This window comes from Ranitomeya variabilis, chromosome 5, assembly GCF_051348905.1.
Source record: "Ranitomeya variabilis isolate aRanVar5 chromosome 5, aRanVar5.hap1, whole genome shotgun sequence".
In the NCBI taxonomy this organism is placed as follows: domain Eukaryota; kingdom Metazoa; phylum Chordata; class Amphibia; order Anura; family Dendrobatidae; genus Ranitomeya; species Ranitomeya variabilis.
This window is the reverse complement of record NC_135236.1, coordinates 496,495,886-496,510,742: the sequence shown is the minus strand read 5'-3', so window position 1 is coordinate 496,510,742 and position 14,857 is coordinate 496,495,886. Positions and strand designations below refer to the sequence as shown.

The 14,857-nt window shown below is 41.4% G+C and overlaps 1 protein-coding gene across 1 annotated transcript in view; it reads right to left on the bottom strand.

Moving 5' to 3' along the window:
* The window catches only part of STAB2 (stabilin 2), a 290,752-nt gene that overhangs the window by 107,843 nt on the left and 168,052 nt on the right, over positions 1-14,857 (bottom strand). The window contains exons 35-39 of the mRNA XM_077265634.1: positions 14,359-14,487; positions 11,795-11,854; positions 11,594-11,689; positions 11,231-11,426; positions 2,341-2,436 (exon numbers count right to left, since the gene is read on the bottom strand). Of these exons, the coding sequence (XP_077121749.1) occupies positions 2,341-2,436; positions 11,231-11,426; positions 11,594-11,689; positions 11,795-11,854; positions 14,359-14,487 (577 nt within the window). The remainder of the gene's footprint in view (positions 1-2,340; positions 2,437-11,230; positions 11,427-11,593; positions 11,690-11,794; positions 11,855-14,358; positions 14,488-14,857) is intronic.

Genomic DNA, 14,857 nt, shown 5'->3' with positions numbered 1-14,857 from the left:
CATTTGATACATCAAAAAACAAATCCTCATCAGGTCTAAAATGGGGAGAGGCAGGACATTAGCCCTAATATGCCCTGTGGGCTAGCATAAATGCCCAAGACTCCTGCTCTTACAAGGGCAGTCCACATCTTTCCCTAAGATCGACTTGCCCTAAAAATCCCTGCGTGCTTCCTGATGCATTTCCCTTAATAGATCTTCAGGGGTAGACATGTGAATGTGCAGCGCCCCCACTCTCGCAGGGCCGAGGGGTACCCGGTACCGGGCCTCTGAGTCTCTGTTCTGGAGTTGTCACGGTGGCTAGACCCAGTCCATGACCCTGCTGAGGGGCGTACAATGAAGGTGGAGGTATGGGATGTCGTTATGGTGCGGTGAAGTGCCGGTCGCGGTAAATAACGAGGACACCAGGTTGCAGTCTCTTTACCTCTTTACTGAAGGCTTCAGGATCCTCAATCCGGAATACGGTTAACCGGGCCGCGCAAGCCTGGCTGGTCCGATGACACATCCAGAGCTCCCTTTGCAGGTGGAAATCTGTGCCAACCTTCTAGCGCTTGTGTGTTGTGGTCCTCCCCTGCTGTGCTTACGGGATAGTCCCCACAACTGTTGTGTCTGTTTCTCGTGTTCCCTCACAACTCGATTCTCATGTTCTTCCACGTCCCCCAGATCTTATGGTTAGGACGCACCCATATGACGGGGAGGCTCGGAGCTCTTCCGGGACTCTAGCGTCGCCCCACTCCTGTTGTTACCCCCTGTGTCTTCCTAGGTCGATTGGGTGAGACAGCCCGCCTAGAACTGACTGTCCTGCCGTAGGTTTGAAGTTTGGCCTGGAACTCTATACTTCCTCGGCGTTCCGGCCACCGGTTACGCGCCTCAGTAGGATGTTGCCTCGTCTTACAGCACGACTCCTACTGGTATTCTCCTTGTTGCGTTGATCTCGTTTCTCACTCAGCACAATAAACCTCGCTTCTTGTCCTTTTTTAGGGTACCGCCGCTATATCGTGCAGGCGCGGTCCCGTAACGTTCTCTCTGGTTGCTAGGCCTCTGTCAGGATCCCACCCCTGACAGGGACCCCTCTGAATCTTCCCCTACAACACCCTCTGCCACAAGGTGTTGCCTGGTTCCAACCCAGTCAGCTTTCTGATCTAACTTCCTATCCAACCCCCAGTTTTACCAGACTGTGAGGAGTGGCCTAATGCATAGTGCCCTTAGCTCCCCCTGGAGGCCAGACTGTGAAATGTATTGGTGTCTGTGATACCTGGTCAGATTAACTCCTTCAGTGCCATCAGACGTACCATAGCCCCCCTTAGTGGCGGAGCAACAGTACTGCAACGACCAGGACTCGGGGCGCTGCAAATGCATCAGATGGAATAAAGGCTGAGTGTCCACTGCCCACCCTGCTAGTTGTCAGAATAATGTGGCAGAGAATACGTTCATTCAATCCCTATAAATACCAGTTAGGAGTCCCACGTGACTTGGCTTCACCTGTGTACGATCCAGATTATAGGACCTGAACACCAGCATGCCATGCCAAGGAATTGTTACCTCAAGAACACCTAATCCAACATAATGAACGCCGATATGTTGCTTTGCGGCTTGAGGCTGGAAGTTGCTAAGCACTCGGCATCTTGGCAACTACACGCAATGGATCAGGTGTTCTTGAAATAACACTTCCTGGACTCGGCATGTGGGGGTTCAGGTCCTATAATCTGGATTGTACACAGGTGAAGCCAGGTCACATGGGATACCCTGGTACTTGTAGAGATTGAATGAACATGTTGTCGGCCACACTATTCTATAACCAGCAGGGTGGGCAGTGGTAATGCTACTTTTCTTTTTATGTTGTATGCCACTGTCATTTTTATGCATATTTGTGGAGTTTCCATTCATTTCCATTCATTTCTATCATCTTTACAGAGACTCTGTCCACCACCAGGTTTTGTTTTTATTTTTATACTACCCTATTTGATTTTCATACTTATAGATTAAAAGATAAGTTTTTTTATTAATCTCATTCTGTTGCTATATATTCATGAATATGTGAGTTTTGGGAATCGGAAGTTGATCAGGACTACTAGCCCGTGATGCTTGCTATTTCGTCCTTTGCTATATTTGCTATCTGAACAAATATCTAATTTTATGCATGTAAGCCTAGAGATTTCCTATCAAGTATCAGAGAAATCCAAATCTACTTCTGAGCATCCCACACCCATTTTTCATTAACTATTCATATAATGGAGAATACTGAACAACCAAGTTTAATGAATAACACTCTTGGGATATACAGTGCATAGTTTGCGCATCTTAAAATTTACCCTGCAAACCAAGGGTGAGGGCTGAACTTACCTGAGTCACATTTAACACCTCTCCAGCCAACATCACATTCACAAGTCCCATCTCCAGTTATCCCATCATTGCATTTTCCATTGACACAAGTACATTCTAAACACAGTAACATATGGTATTAGCAGAAGAAATAGTACTCTACAGTGCTTGTAACATATTGCTATTATAGATACTACTTTTGGTTATGGTTAGTTATCTATGATTGCTCTCTCATTAGGCAGGGATTCTTCACTAGGTATAAATAGAGGTGAGCAGATGCAGAGCTTGCACTATTGATATTTCTTGAACACTCTCTAATGGTCAACATACACTCACCGGCCACTTTATTAGGTACACCATGCTAGTAACGGGTTGGACCCCCTTTTGCCTTCAGAACTGCCTCAATTCTTCGTGGCATAGATTCAACAAGGTGCTGGAAGCATTCCTCAGAGATTTTGGTCCATATTGACATGATGGCATCACACAGTTGCCGCAGATTTGTCGGCTGCACATCCCAAAGATGCTCCATACAAGGCAGGATGGATCCATGCTTTCATGTTGTTTACGCCAAATTCTGACCCTACCATCCGAATGTCGCAGCAGAAATCGAGACTCATCAGACCAAGCAACGTTTTTCCAATCTTCTACTGTCCAATTTCGATGAGCTTGTACAAATTGTAGCCTCAGTTTCCTGTTCTTAGCTGAAAGGAGTGGTACCCGGTGTGGTCTTCTGCTGCTGTAGCCCATCTGCCTCAAAGTTCGACGCACTGTGCGTTCAGAGATGCTCTTAGGCCTACCTTGGTTGTAACGGGTGGCGATTTGAGTCACTGTTGCCTTTCTATCAGCTCGAACCAGTCTGCCCATTCTCCTCTGACCTCTGGCATCAACAAGGCATTTCCGCCCACAGAACTGCTGCTCACTGGATTTTTTTTCTTTTTCGGACCATTCTCTGTAAACCCTAGAGATGGTTGTGCGTGAAAATCCCAGTAGATCAGCAGTTTCTGAAATACTCAGACCAGCCCTTCTGGCACCAACAACCATGCCACGTTCAAAGGCACTCAAATCACCTTTCTTCCCCATACTGATGCTCGGTTTGAACTGCAGGAGATTGTCTTGACCATGTCTACATGCCTAAATGCACTGAGTTGCCGCCATGTGATTGGCTGATTAGAAATTAAGTGTTAACAAGAAGTTGGACAGGTGTACCTAATAAAGTGGCCGGTGAGTGTACATTCTAACTAGTAATGAGCGAATATACTTGTTACTCGAGATTTCTCGAGCACGCTCGGGGGTCCTCCGAGTATTTTTTAGTGCTCGGAGATTTAGATTTTCTTGCCGCAGCTGAATGATTTACATCTGTTAGCCAGCATAAGTACATGTGGGGGTTGCCTGGTTGCTAAGGAATCCCCACATGTAATCAAGCTGGCTAACAGATGTAAATCATTCAGCTGCGGCAAGAAAAACTAAATCTCCGAGCACTAAAAAATACTTGGAGGACTGCTCGAGAAATCTCGAGTAACGAGTATATTCGCTCAGCACTAATTCTAACCAGACCAAAGCAAAGAGGTGGAGTAGCACCTTCATGTATAAAAAAGGCACAACTATGGAGAAAGTGCAGTAAGTAAATAACTAAAGGGGCATGGAGCATTAGAAAAAGGAGCTTGCAAAAGATTTGAAGCAGAGCCCTCTGCATGCCAAAATCCTGATCAGATGAAGGATCACATTACTCAGGCTCCATAAAAATTAAATCCCATAATGAAAAGGTTTGCTTTCTTCTAAGCTAGTTTATCCATTTATTTTTTTTAAATTGCAATTTATTTTTTTTAAATTGTAATTTTTATTGAAAATGTTTCAAAATGTACAGGAAAAGAAAAAATAATTAGGCATTTTATAGGTTAACAAACAATCTTATACTATAGTAATATAGTAATAGTTAAACATTTTCAAGTAGATAAAGAGTACAATTTTTATCAATTTTAAGATGGCATGCTATGAGAATTGTTATTTAATAGTACTGGGCAAGCAAGTTTATGTTTTTTTCTGTATAGTGTGTTTTCTTCTTGTGTTTGTAATTTTGTAGTCATAGAGACTGTTGGAATAATGCTTATTATTGTATATATTGCAAGAAGTACTATTTACTACTGTTTAATAGTGCATGAGTTTCTGTCTAAAGCAATAGTGTTATATTGCCAATAATACTTTGGTTTAAAAACAACAACGAAAAAACCCAGGAAGTTCCTGTTCACACACGATGTGTAGCTGGAGCACATTTTACTTTGACTTTGCAAGCTGACAGACAAGATGCTAAGATCCATTCCTAAGCTATAAGAAATGCCAGTTGTAAGCTGTGTTATCTTTCTTCTTGAATAAACATATATTCACTGTTGAACGGCCATACAGTACAGAGCTTAATCTGCTGCCAACAGGTTGAGTCCAGAAAACTAAAGAACAACAGTTCACTAAGAAGAAGAAGAAAAGATGGCCACCAGCAGCAACTCTGTGAAGTTCACAGTGCCAAATCTGACTAGCCATAACTATCAATCCTGGAGATTCAATGTAAAGATGCTGCTGATAAAAGAAGGTACCTGGAAATACACACAGGAGTTTAGACCTGACCCACTATGAGAAGACTGGATAGATAAAGATCAATAAGCACTAAGCACTGTCTCCTTCGGTATAGATGATAATCAGGTTGCGCATGTATATAACGGTGAAACTGCAAAAGAAAGGTGGTAACAGATGCAGAAAGTGCAATAAGTTCTACTTAATGATAAAGTGGTATCAGTCTAAGCTAAATAATGGCCAAGATAAGCAGGATTATATAAGAAATACTGTAGACATTGCAAAGCATGTACGAGCATTGGGGAAGACCTAAAAGATTTTCATGTGGCTGCACTACTAATCAACGGTTTACTAGAAAGCCATGACACACTTGTAACTGCACTAGATACATACCCAGATTATGAGCTTACATTGGAGTATGTCAGAGGAAAGCTTGTTAAGTATAAGAGAAAGAAAGTGTAAGCATCAGTGGGGCATCCAAAGCAGAATCAGTTTTAAAAATCCAAGATCTACCCAAAAATAAAAGTTATTTGAAGGAAACATGTGAGTGTTTTGTCTGCAAGACATCAGGGCACCTACAGGCTGACTGCAGAGTATGGAAAGCTAGAATGAATCAGCTGAAAAAGCAAAATAATCATCAAAGGGTTAAAAGTGCCATTATTGAAGAATATGACAAAGTACTGAAGCTGCGTTTTCAGAGAAAGTGATCTTGGCAAATGGTCAGTATATGAATTAAGAGGGAATAGGAGATGGTTACATTAGTTGTCAAGTGTCCCCAATACAAAGCAGAAAGATCCCAGTAAAGAATGTTCTTTATGTCCCCTGTCTTGGAAACAATCTGTGAAGAAACTCACAATACAAAGGAAATTAAATTACATTTAAAGATGACAGCTGTATCATCTAAAAAAAAGTCATATACTAGCAGAAGGAAAAATCCATGATGAGTTGTACTAGCTAAAATGCAAGGAAAGTGTATAAACTGCTAAACAAGAACAGCACAAGAGTTGAATTAATGTATGGCACAGGCGTCTTGCACATACAGTACAGACCAAAAGTTTGGACACACCTTCTCATTTAAAGATTTTTCTGTATTTTCATGACTATGAAAATTGTGAATTCACACTGAAGGCATCAAAACTATGAATTAACACATGTGGAATTATATACTTAACAAAAAAGTGTGAAACAACTGAAAATATGTCTTATATTCTAGGTTCTTCAAAGTAGCCACCTTTTGCTTTGATGACTGCTTTGCACACTCTTGGCATTCTCTTGATGGGCTTCAAGAGGTAGTCACCAGGAATGGTTTTCACTTCACAGGTGTGCCCTGTCAGGTTTAATAAGTGGGATTTCTTGCCTTATAAATGGTGTTGGGACCATCACTTGTGTTGAGCACAAGTCTGCTGGATACACAGCTGATAGTCCTACTGAATAGACTGTTAGAATTTGTATTATGGCAAGAAAAAGCAGCTAAGTAAAGAAAAATGAGTGGCCATCATAACTTTAAGAAATGAAGGTCAGTCAGTCCGAAAAATTGGGAAAACTTTGAAAGTGTCCCCAAGTGCAGTTGCAAAAACCATCAAGCGCTACAAAGAAACTGGCTCACATGAGGACCGCCCCAGGAAAGAAAGACCAAGAGCCACCTCTGCTTCTGAGGATAAGTTTATCCGAGTCACCAGCCTCAGAAATTGCAGGTTAACAGCAGCTCAGATTAGAGACCAGGTCAATGCCACACAGAGTTCTAGCAGCAGACACATCTCTGCAACAACTGTTAAGAGGAGACTTTGTGCAGCAGGCCTTCATGGTAAAATAGCTGCTAGGAAACCACTGCTAAGGACTGGCAACAAGCAGAAGAGACTTGTTTGGGCTAAAGAACACAAGGAATGGAAATTAGACCAGTGGAAATCTGTGCTTTGGTCTGATGAGTCCAAATTTGAGATCTTTGGTTCCAACCACCATGTCTTTGTGCGACACAGAAAAGGTGAACGGATGGACTCTACATGCCTGGTTCCCACCGTGAAGCATGGAGGAGGAGGTGTGATGGCGTGGGGGTGCTTTGCTGGTGACACTGTTGGGGATTTATTCAAAATTGAAGGCATACTGAACCAGCATGGCTACCACAGCATCTTGCAGCGGCATGCTATTCCATCCGGTTTGCGTTAAGTTGGACCATCATTTTTTTTTCAACAGGACAATGACCCCAAACACACCTCCAGGCTGTGTAAAGGCTATTTGACCAAGAAGGAGAGCGATGGGGTGCTACGCCAGATGACCTGGCCTCCACAGTCACCAGACCTGAATCCAATCGAGATGGTTTGGGGTGAGCTGGACCGCAGAGTGAAAGAAAAAAAGCCAACAAGTGCTAAGCATCTCTGAGAACTCCTTCAAGATTGTTGGAAGACCATTTCCGGTGACTACTTCTTGAAGGTCATCAAGAGAATGCCAAGAGTGTGCAAAGCAGTCATCAAAGCAAAAGGTGGCTACTTTGAAGAGCCTAGAATATCAGACATATTTTCAGTTTCACACTTTTTTGTTAAGTATATAATTCCGCATGTGTTAATTCATAGTTTTGATGCCTTCAGTGTGAATTTACAATTTTCATAGTCATGAAAATACAGAAAAATCTTTAAATGAGAAGGTGTGTCCAAACTTTTGCTCTGTACTGTAGAGACCCAGAAGCAATAAGAAAGTTAGTTCAAAAACAACTTGCTGATGGTATTGCAGTCGATCTGTGTAATCAGACAATGAAATGTACTAGAAATGTACTACCATACAACCCTTAACAAAATGGTGTAGTGGATAGAAGGAACCGGACACTTTGTGAAAGTGGAAGAAGTATGCCATTTGATGCAGATTTGCCAACAACATATTGCGGCGAAGCAATCATGACAGCTTGCTATCTTCAAAACAGACTATCAGGTAAAGCAACTGAGAAAACTCCATTTGAGCAATGGAACAGCAAGAAACCTGAACTACAACACATAAGAATATTCAGAAGTAAACTATTTGTACATATTCCCAAAGAAAAACACACCAAGTGGGAATCTCATGCAAAAAAAGAGTGACAGGTTCCCTTTAAGTGATCGTAAATTGACAAGCGTCTATTTGTTCAAGCTTGGAGAATTGCTTGGTCTTGCAGAAAAGAGGTGTCCTTAGCCTTGTCATCTACAGAAGCAGAGCATCAAGAGGTCATTTGGTTAAACCAATTGTTGGACGATTTTGGTAAGCCATCAACTTAACCGGCGGTGATTTATGAAGACATCAAAGGATGCATTGAACTTGCATGAAGTGACAAGATCAATGTGAGAACCAAACACATTGGCAGTAAACATCACCCTCTGAGTGATTTGCAACGTGGCATAATTGAGTTAGTTTGTTGTGAGACTGACCAGATGATAGCTGATGTTATGACAAAACCACTTCCAAGAGCCAAGTTTGAAGAATTCAGAACCACTTGGGGACTAACAAATATGTAGTTGTTGAATAGTGGTATCGGAAAAATGCGTATTATTGTATATATTGCAAGAACTACTATTTACTACTGTTTGTAATCGCATGAGTTTCTGTCTCCAGCAACAGTGTTATAAAGCCAATAATACATGGTTAAAAAAATAAATAGGAAGTTCCGCTTCACTCTGTGGTGACACCATGTGTAACTGGAGCTCCTTTTACTTTCACTTTGCAAGCTGTCAGACAAGATGCTAAGATCCTAAACTATAAGAAATACCAGTTGTAAGCTGTGTTATCTTTGTTCCTGAATAAACATATATGCACTGTTGAATGACTGGACAGTACAAAGATTAACCTGCTGCCTACAAAGACAGATCTATTATGCTATAAATTTAGGTATGAAAAAGATAGACCAAACAGATGGAAAATGCACCACTTTTTCCATCAAGGTACTATTGAGAAATAAGAGCGCTCATTGGGTGATAACATACTTAGTAGGCATAAGGAAGATTTGAAAATTGCACTCTCACCTTTTTGTTTTGTGTAAGGACACAACAAACAACGCTGTTGCTACGATTCCTGCAGAGAAAGTGAATCTAACTTGTCTGTGGGGTTGGATGTTGCAGCTACTCTATTCTCATGGAAGAGTCAACATCCAACACTACTAGAAGTTCTAAGCAATTCTACCAGTTAGGCACACACAAAATAATAAACTTAAAGGGACTCTGTCTGCAGGATTTCACCTAAACTATTTATATGCACATGTGGCTCTTTCAAAGACAAGTCCAGCAATAACTTAACATTGCCAATACATTCCTCCATTGAGAAATCACTGTTAAAATTGATATACTAATGAGGCTATAGATCTGATTCCTTTGTCACTGCAGTTCTATTTCTTGCCCAATGCCACCACCTCCTGCTTGACTGACAAATCCTTTACTGGAAGTCACATAGCATAGAGGGTGTTAGTCAAGCTGTTGTCAGGACTCAAATCCAGCAGTTCTTGTGCACCAGGTGTTAGCTCTTCGCTCTGAGCTATGTAAGGGGGAAGACCCGACCGTGGGTACCTGTACTAAACTGGGTCCGCAACTGTTGAGGCTATGTCCCATGTTATCAGGGGGAAGACAAAAAGGCCCAGACAGATGCCCTGACCTGGAAGTCGGGGGCGCGGTTAAAAGCGAAAGCACGCCAAGCATCAGCCAGTTTCCCACCAGCAGTGACAGAGGCAATGTGTGTGCGCAGCACATAAGCCTGAGGGCCAGAGAAGAGTGCAGGACTGCACGCTGCTGCTCTCGTTGCCAGACATTGCCATGCTGCTCGACCAGGACCCTGACAGTACTGTGGCCTTGTTTGGTTTGGCCACATCCAATTATGGACTAGGGGCTCAGCGGAAGGTACCAGACACCAACCGCTCCCGCCAGAAGATGGACTATCGTTGCCTGCAGAATCTTATTGGACAAGCACCGTGCTGGACGTTTTTGGCGCTGCTGACTCCCAAGCATCATCTGTAGCCTGAGGAACATCTGACCCGATAAGTGTTTAAAAAGAACTGCCGTTACCTTGTTCATTGTACATTAACTCTGCATATCCCTTACAATTTAACTGTTTATTTCCTCATTTAACTGTTTTCCTCACTGCGTGGAGTATCCCATTGTTAAAATAAATTGTTAACCCTTGTTCTGCCTCTCGTGCGTCACTGCATCCCGCAACCTGCTCACAACCATTCAGCATGCTAACCAAAATACTTGTGCCTTTGTTGGTCCTGATTGGCTCCACCCTGATTAAACGCCCTATTTAAACCTGGCATTGCACTACCTTCCCTGCAAGATTATTTAGCTACCAGCCTCTAGTCAAGCTTCCTTTCACCTGCTGCTTATCCTCAATATTATACTGCTGCTTCCATGTACTGAACCCCTGGCTACTCTGATTACGCTATGTACTGCTCCTTAAAACTACATCGTTGCTCTTGTGTACCGACCCCTGGCTATTCCTGACTATGCTACGTGCTGCTCCTTTAAACTACATTGCTGATCCTGTGTACCGACTCCTTGGCTATCCTTGACTACCTTACCTGCCGGCGCTGCCCCTAGTGGTTACTCCAACCCATGTCACTCCATAACAGAAATAGGAGGCGGCACTGGGCAGGAATAGAGCTGGAGTGACAAAGGCATTAGATGTACACATAGCTCTTTCAGCCTTTTTTGCATATCAATTCAAATGTTCATCTGTCAGCAATAGAGGAACAGACTGGCCATGTAAAGGTTTTGCTGGACAGACCTGTCTTTGAAAGAGATAAAGATATAAATAGCATATAAATAGCTTAGACATTGAAATCCTGTTGACAGATTCTCTGTAATAGAACTGTCAATTTTCTCTTTCCTATGCCACCTCATGAATGGCTTGCCTTCAATCACATTGACAATGAATTTGGAGCATCTTACTGCTCTTCGGAGCCATTCCCTTGAAAATTGTGCAGGAAGGTGCAGAAAGTGTTTTACACTTCTAACAATTTATTTGATGAATGACAAATTCTGCAGGTTTTTTTAGCAAGTTGTGCGATATTTCTCCCATATTTTGCTTAGTGTGTCTTAGGAGAACCAGTGCAAGCACATTTATATTGATAACATGGTAAACTGGAAAAATGATATATAAAGAAAACATGAGGTAAGCGTATCAAGAGAAATGACCGTTTAGTGCCAGAGTAAAGAACGATGGCTATTTGTACAACTGTGGGGACTTTTTGTCAGAAGCTATGTTTTACACAAGTGTATATTATCAGTATCACGAAACAATTCATCTTAATGTTTATAAAGATTTATACTGTTTGTGTTTTTTTTGTTTTCATGGAACTTTTATGTATCTTTTTCCATGTAATTTTTTTTCCCTTTACTGTGCGTACCTTGATCACACCGCATCCCATATTTCCCTTTAATGCAGGTTTCACATCCGGTGCCAGTATAGCCCTCTTCACACTGGCATACTCCAGTGCCATTAACACCATCCATGCACACTCCATTTCCAAAACATGGATTTCCAGCTTTTCCAGGGCAGGCTAAACACTGCTGACCAAAGAATCCCGAGCAACACTCTTTAGTCTGCAGAGAAAACCATACGATTAGCATTTCCTATCATATATTCATTTCTATATGGTGATTTTTACACGTCTTTACTAAAGCAAAAATATGTGAAATAAATGTCAAATATTTCTAATATATAGTACATAGTCACAAAGCTGGTTCCAGGACTAAAAATGTTAACTTACAATTAAAGTTTTTACACAGTTGGACTGACACCCAATGAAGATGAATCTCTTCCCCGAGCTGTATTTTGTGTATATACAGGCCTTCTTTGCACCTGCCTGAGATGAAAAAATAAAACTATATTAGTCACAAAGAAGCATGACTTATCCTTATGAGTCCTGCCCTGTTCTGCCAGTGAGCATAGACATTTTGCGTATCCTTACCATCATAGGCTGCATATTTTTGTCACAGATCGGGGATAATGAGCAGTCACCACATTTGCTCTAGAAAAAAAAATCACATTGTGTTACACTTTTAAGTACTTATTCATGGCATAACTTTCTAATTAATTTTGTGCTTCATTTTTCCCACATTTTCAAGATTTTTGCTCTCTAAAGCAGGTGTGTTCCTGTTACAAGAAAATAGTTTCCGCCGTTCGGCTCAAAAGAGCATGAAGGGTGAAAATAAAAATAGCCCTGTTCTGTTGGAGGTTTTGGTATTTGGGTTGTAAATCTCATATTGTCAATATAGCTGTAGACTAATGTTGGCAGTGCCAGTGTTGTTAGGGCCAGGACCTGGCAGCCATTGCGAGGTGACAATGAGCAAGTCCAGCTGTTTGCAGAATTCCTTTCCGTAAGATTAAAGGCATCTTTCAATAGCTCATCTGTTACTTGCAATGTAAAATATGTAGACAATGCTGTGCCTGCGTTCTATCTTCAGACTAGGCATAGCGTATAATATAAATACCTATTATTACATCAATATTAGCAGGCACCTTGCATTAATATCATCCAAAGATTATGACAGTCGTGTCTATTCCTCATCGGAGAAATGCAGCTAAGAGAGTGACTGCTCTTGCTGGATGACTAGACGACACCAGAAGACCCTCCTGCAATGTAGGAGGGGGAATTTACCACCTATACGTCCTGTACAGCTGCCTAAGGGTTCGGCAGACGTAGAGGCCTAATACCACTTCTGGAGGAAAAAAATATAGGACGCGATTCATCATTTCTGCCGGGGTTAACATCCTTTTTCATTCTTTTTCTTGTGGTATTTGTTGATGTTCTTTTGTGGCAAATTCTTCAAAATGGTGCACATGGTTCATTCATTTTTTGCAAAATCAAAAGTGCTTTTTATTTTTCTCTTTTATCCCCTTCACGATTTTGTGATTTTCCGTCTTTCTGTTTTTTGTTTTTTGCTCCCCTTCTTCCCAGAGCCATAACTTTTTCATTTTTCCGTCAATATGGCCACGTGAGGGCTTTGTTTTTTTTGCAAGATGAGTTATATTTTTGAACGACAACATTGATTTTAGCACATGGTGTACTGGAAAACGGGGTAAAAATTCCAAATGCGGTGAAATTGCAAAAAAAAGTGCAATTCCACAATTGTTTTTTTGGGGGGTTTAACCCTGCTATGTTTAGCAAAAATCATCCTATGAATTATGGCCATGGGTCAGCGTTCACAGGAGATCTGCAATGACAAGCACAGGGGTCTTCTGCAGATCCCCGGTTGTCATGCCAACCTATCGGCTCCCCGCAATCATGTGACAGGTGCGCTGATGGGCAGATTAGTCACGCGCTTGTGTTAAATGCTGCTGTCAGTGACTGACAGCGGCATTTAACACTTTAACAGCTGCGGGTGGATCGCGATTCCACCTGCAGCTGTTAGAGGCACATGACTAGAGATGAGTGAATTTGATTGGGTCCCTGCTTATTTGGCAAGCTATAGCACTTACCAAATAAGCTACAGCAGGAACCTGGATACCGGGAGCGCTCCCGATAATCAGCTGTTCGGCTCCGCAGCTGCATGTGTCACGGCTGTGTGACAATCACAATACACACATGGAGAGCCTGTGTGGTGTGAGTGTCACAATTAATGAGTTACACATGCGTATATAGAAGATATGCGAAGCATGGAATACCTCATGGCCCTATTAAATAATACAACCGAGTGCTTTTAAGTGGTATGGACTCCTTAGGGCACATATTGGGTGCAAGGTGACTGTTAATGAATAGTGATGAGCGAATATACTCATTACTTGAGATTTCGCTCATCACTATTAATAAACACTGTTATGAAAAGTAGTTCATGTAGTAGGTGTTGCTTTACTTCTGTGTCATTGTCCTGTCTTGTCATTGTTCATGTTTATACAGTATGTACGGTAATTATAAGACGTGAATGCTTCAGGGTTGAGTTCATCCATTGTTACTCATAGAGTAATAAATTAAACTATGTAGTATGGTTTGCTAATATTTTGAGTTTTAGATTGTCATTCTGTAATTTTAGGTTTTGAAATGCAGTTTAAAAAAAAAAACAGGCTGCAGATTTCTTCCCTGAAGGTATCTATTACATCAGTATGTGACATTATAGCCATACCTTTAGTGTCACACCCATAATCCTGATGACAGTTTCTCCTTAAAATGTCATAAATGATGAATCAGTTGAAAACATCTGAAAACCTCAAAACCCTGCTCACAATAGTGAACATTAAAAAAAACAAAACATCCAAGCACATAAAATAGACTTTAAAAAAGGCGTAAACTTAAAAAAATAAGGAACAAGTAATAAACAAGAGAAAAAAATGACAAAACAAAAAGCACATATGCAATAATGAACTGTGCCCATAATAATTTCTTAGATTACACATAGATTACGATAAAAATGTTAAACCATAACCATGAATTATCGGACCAGTTTTCTGTAACTCTTCTTGATGGCAAAGTAGTAGCACAGATTGTGATCATATAACAAGCTGATGTGACTTGTAGAGTTTACAAGTCATCATTACCAGTGTAACAGCAGTTTCATTCATGTCACATCTGTTCTTCTGAATTTCCAATACTTTCCCCAGGCCGTGGATGACTCCTTTGTCAGTTGCTGCATTGGTGTAGTTTATTGGTGCATCATTAACATAAAGCTGGTGAATAAAAGGAAGGTTAAATATTATTTGACATCTATAAACAATTCGGGCACAAGACAAAAGGCCGACATATAATAATCTTTATTTATATAGCGCCAACATATTCCGCAGCGCTTTACATTAGGTAAAACTATATAACGTGTATAAGGGCCTCCAGGTGACAGAAGAATTGGCAGTTTGAATTGAGGCACCCAATCCTGCTCTACCTCGTCATTTATGATGTTGCCGTTCTCTCTTTTCTCTCTACAGAACATGTGAACACTTGGCCAAGCCAAGTGTTGATGTGTCTGGTGGAATCAGGAGAGACAGTTGGCACCTTTAAAAGTAGGAAATTTGTCAGCAGGTTTTCACTATTTAATCTGAGAGC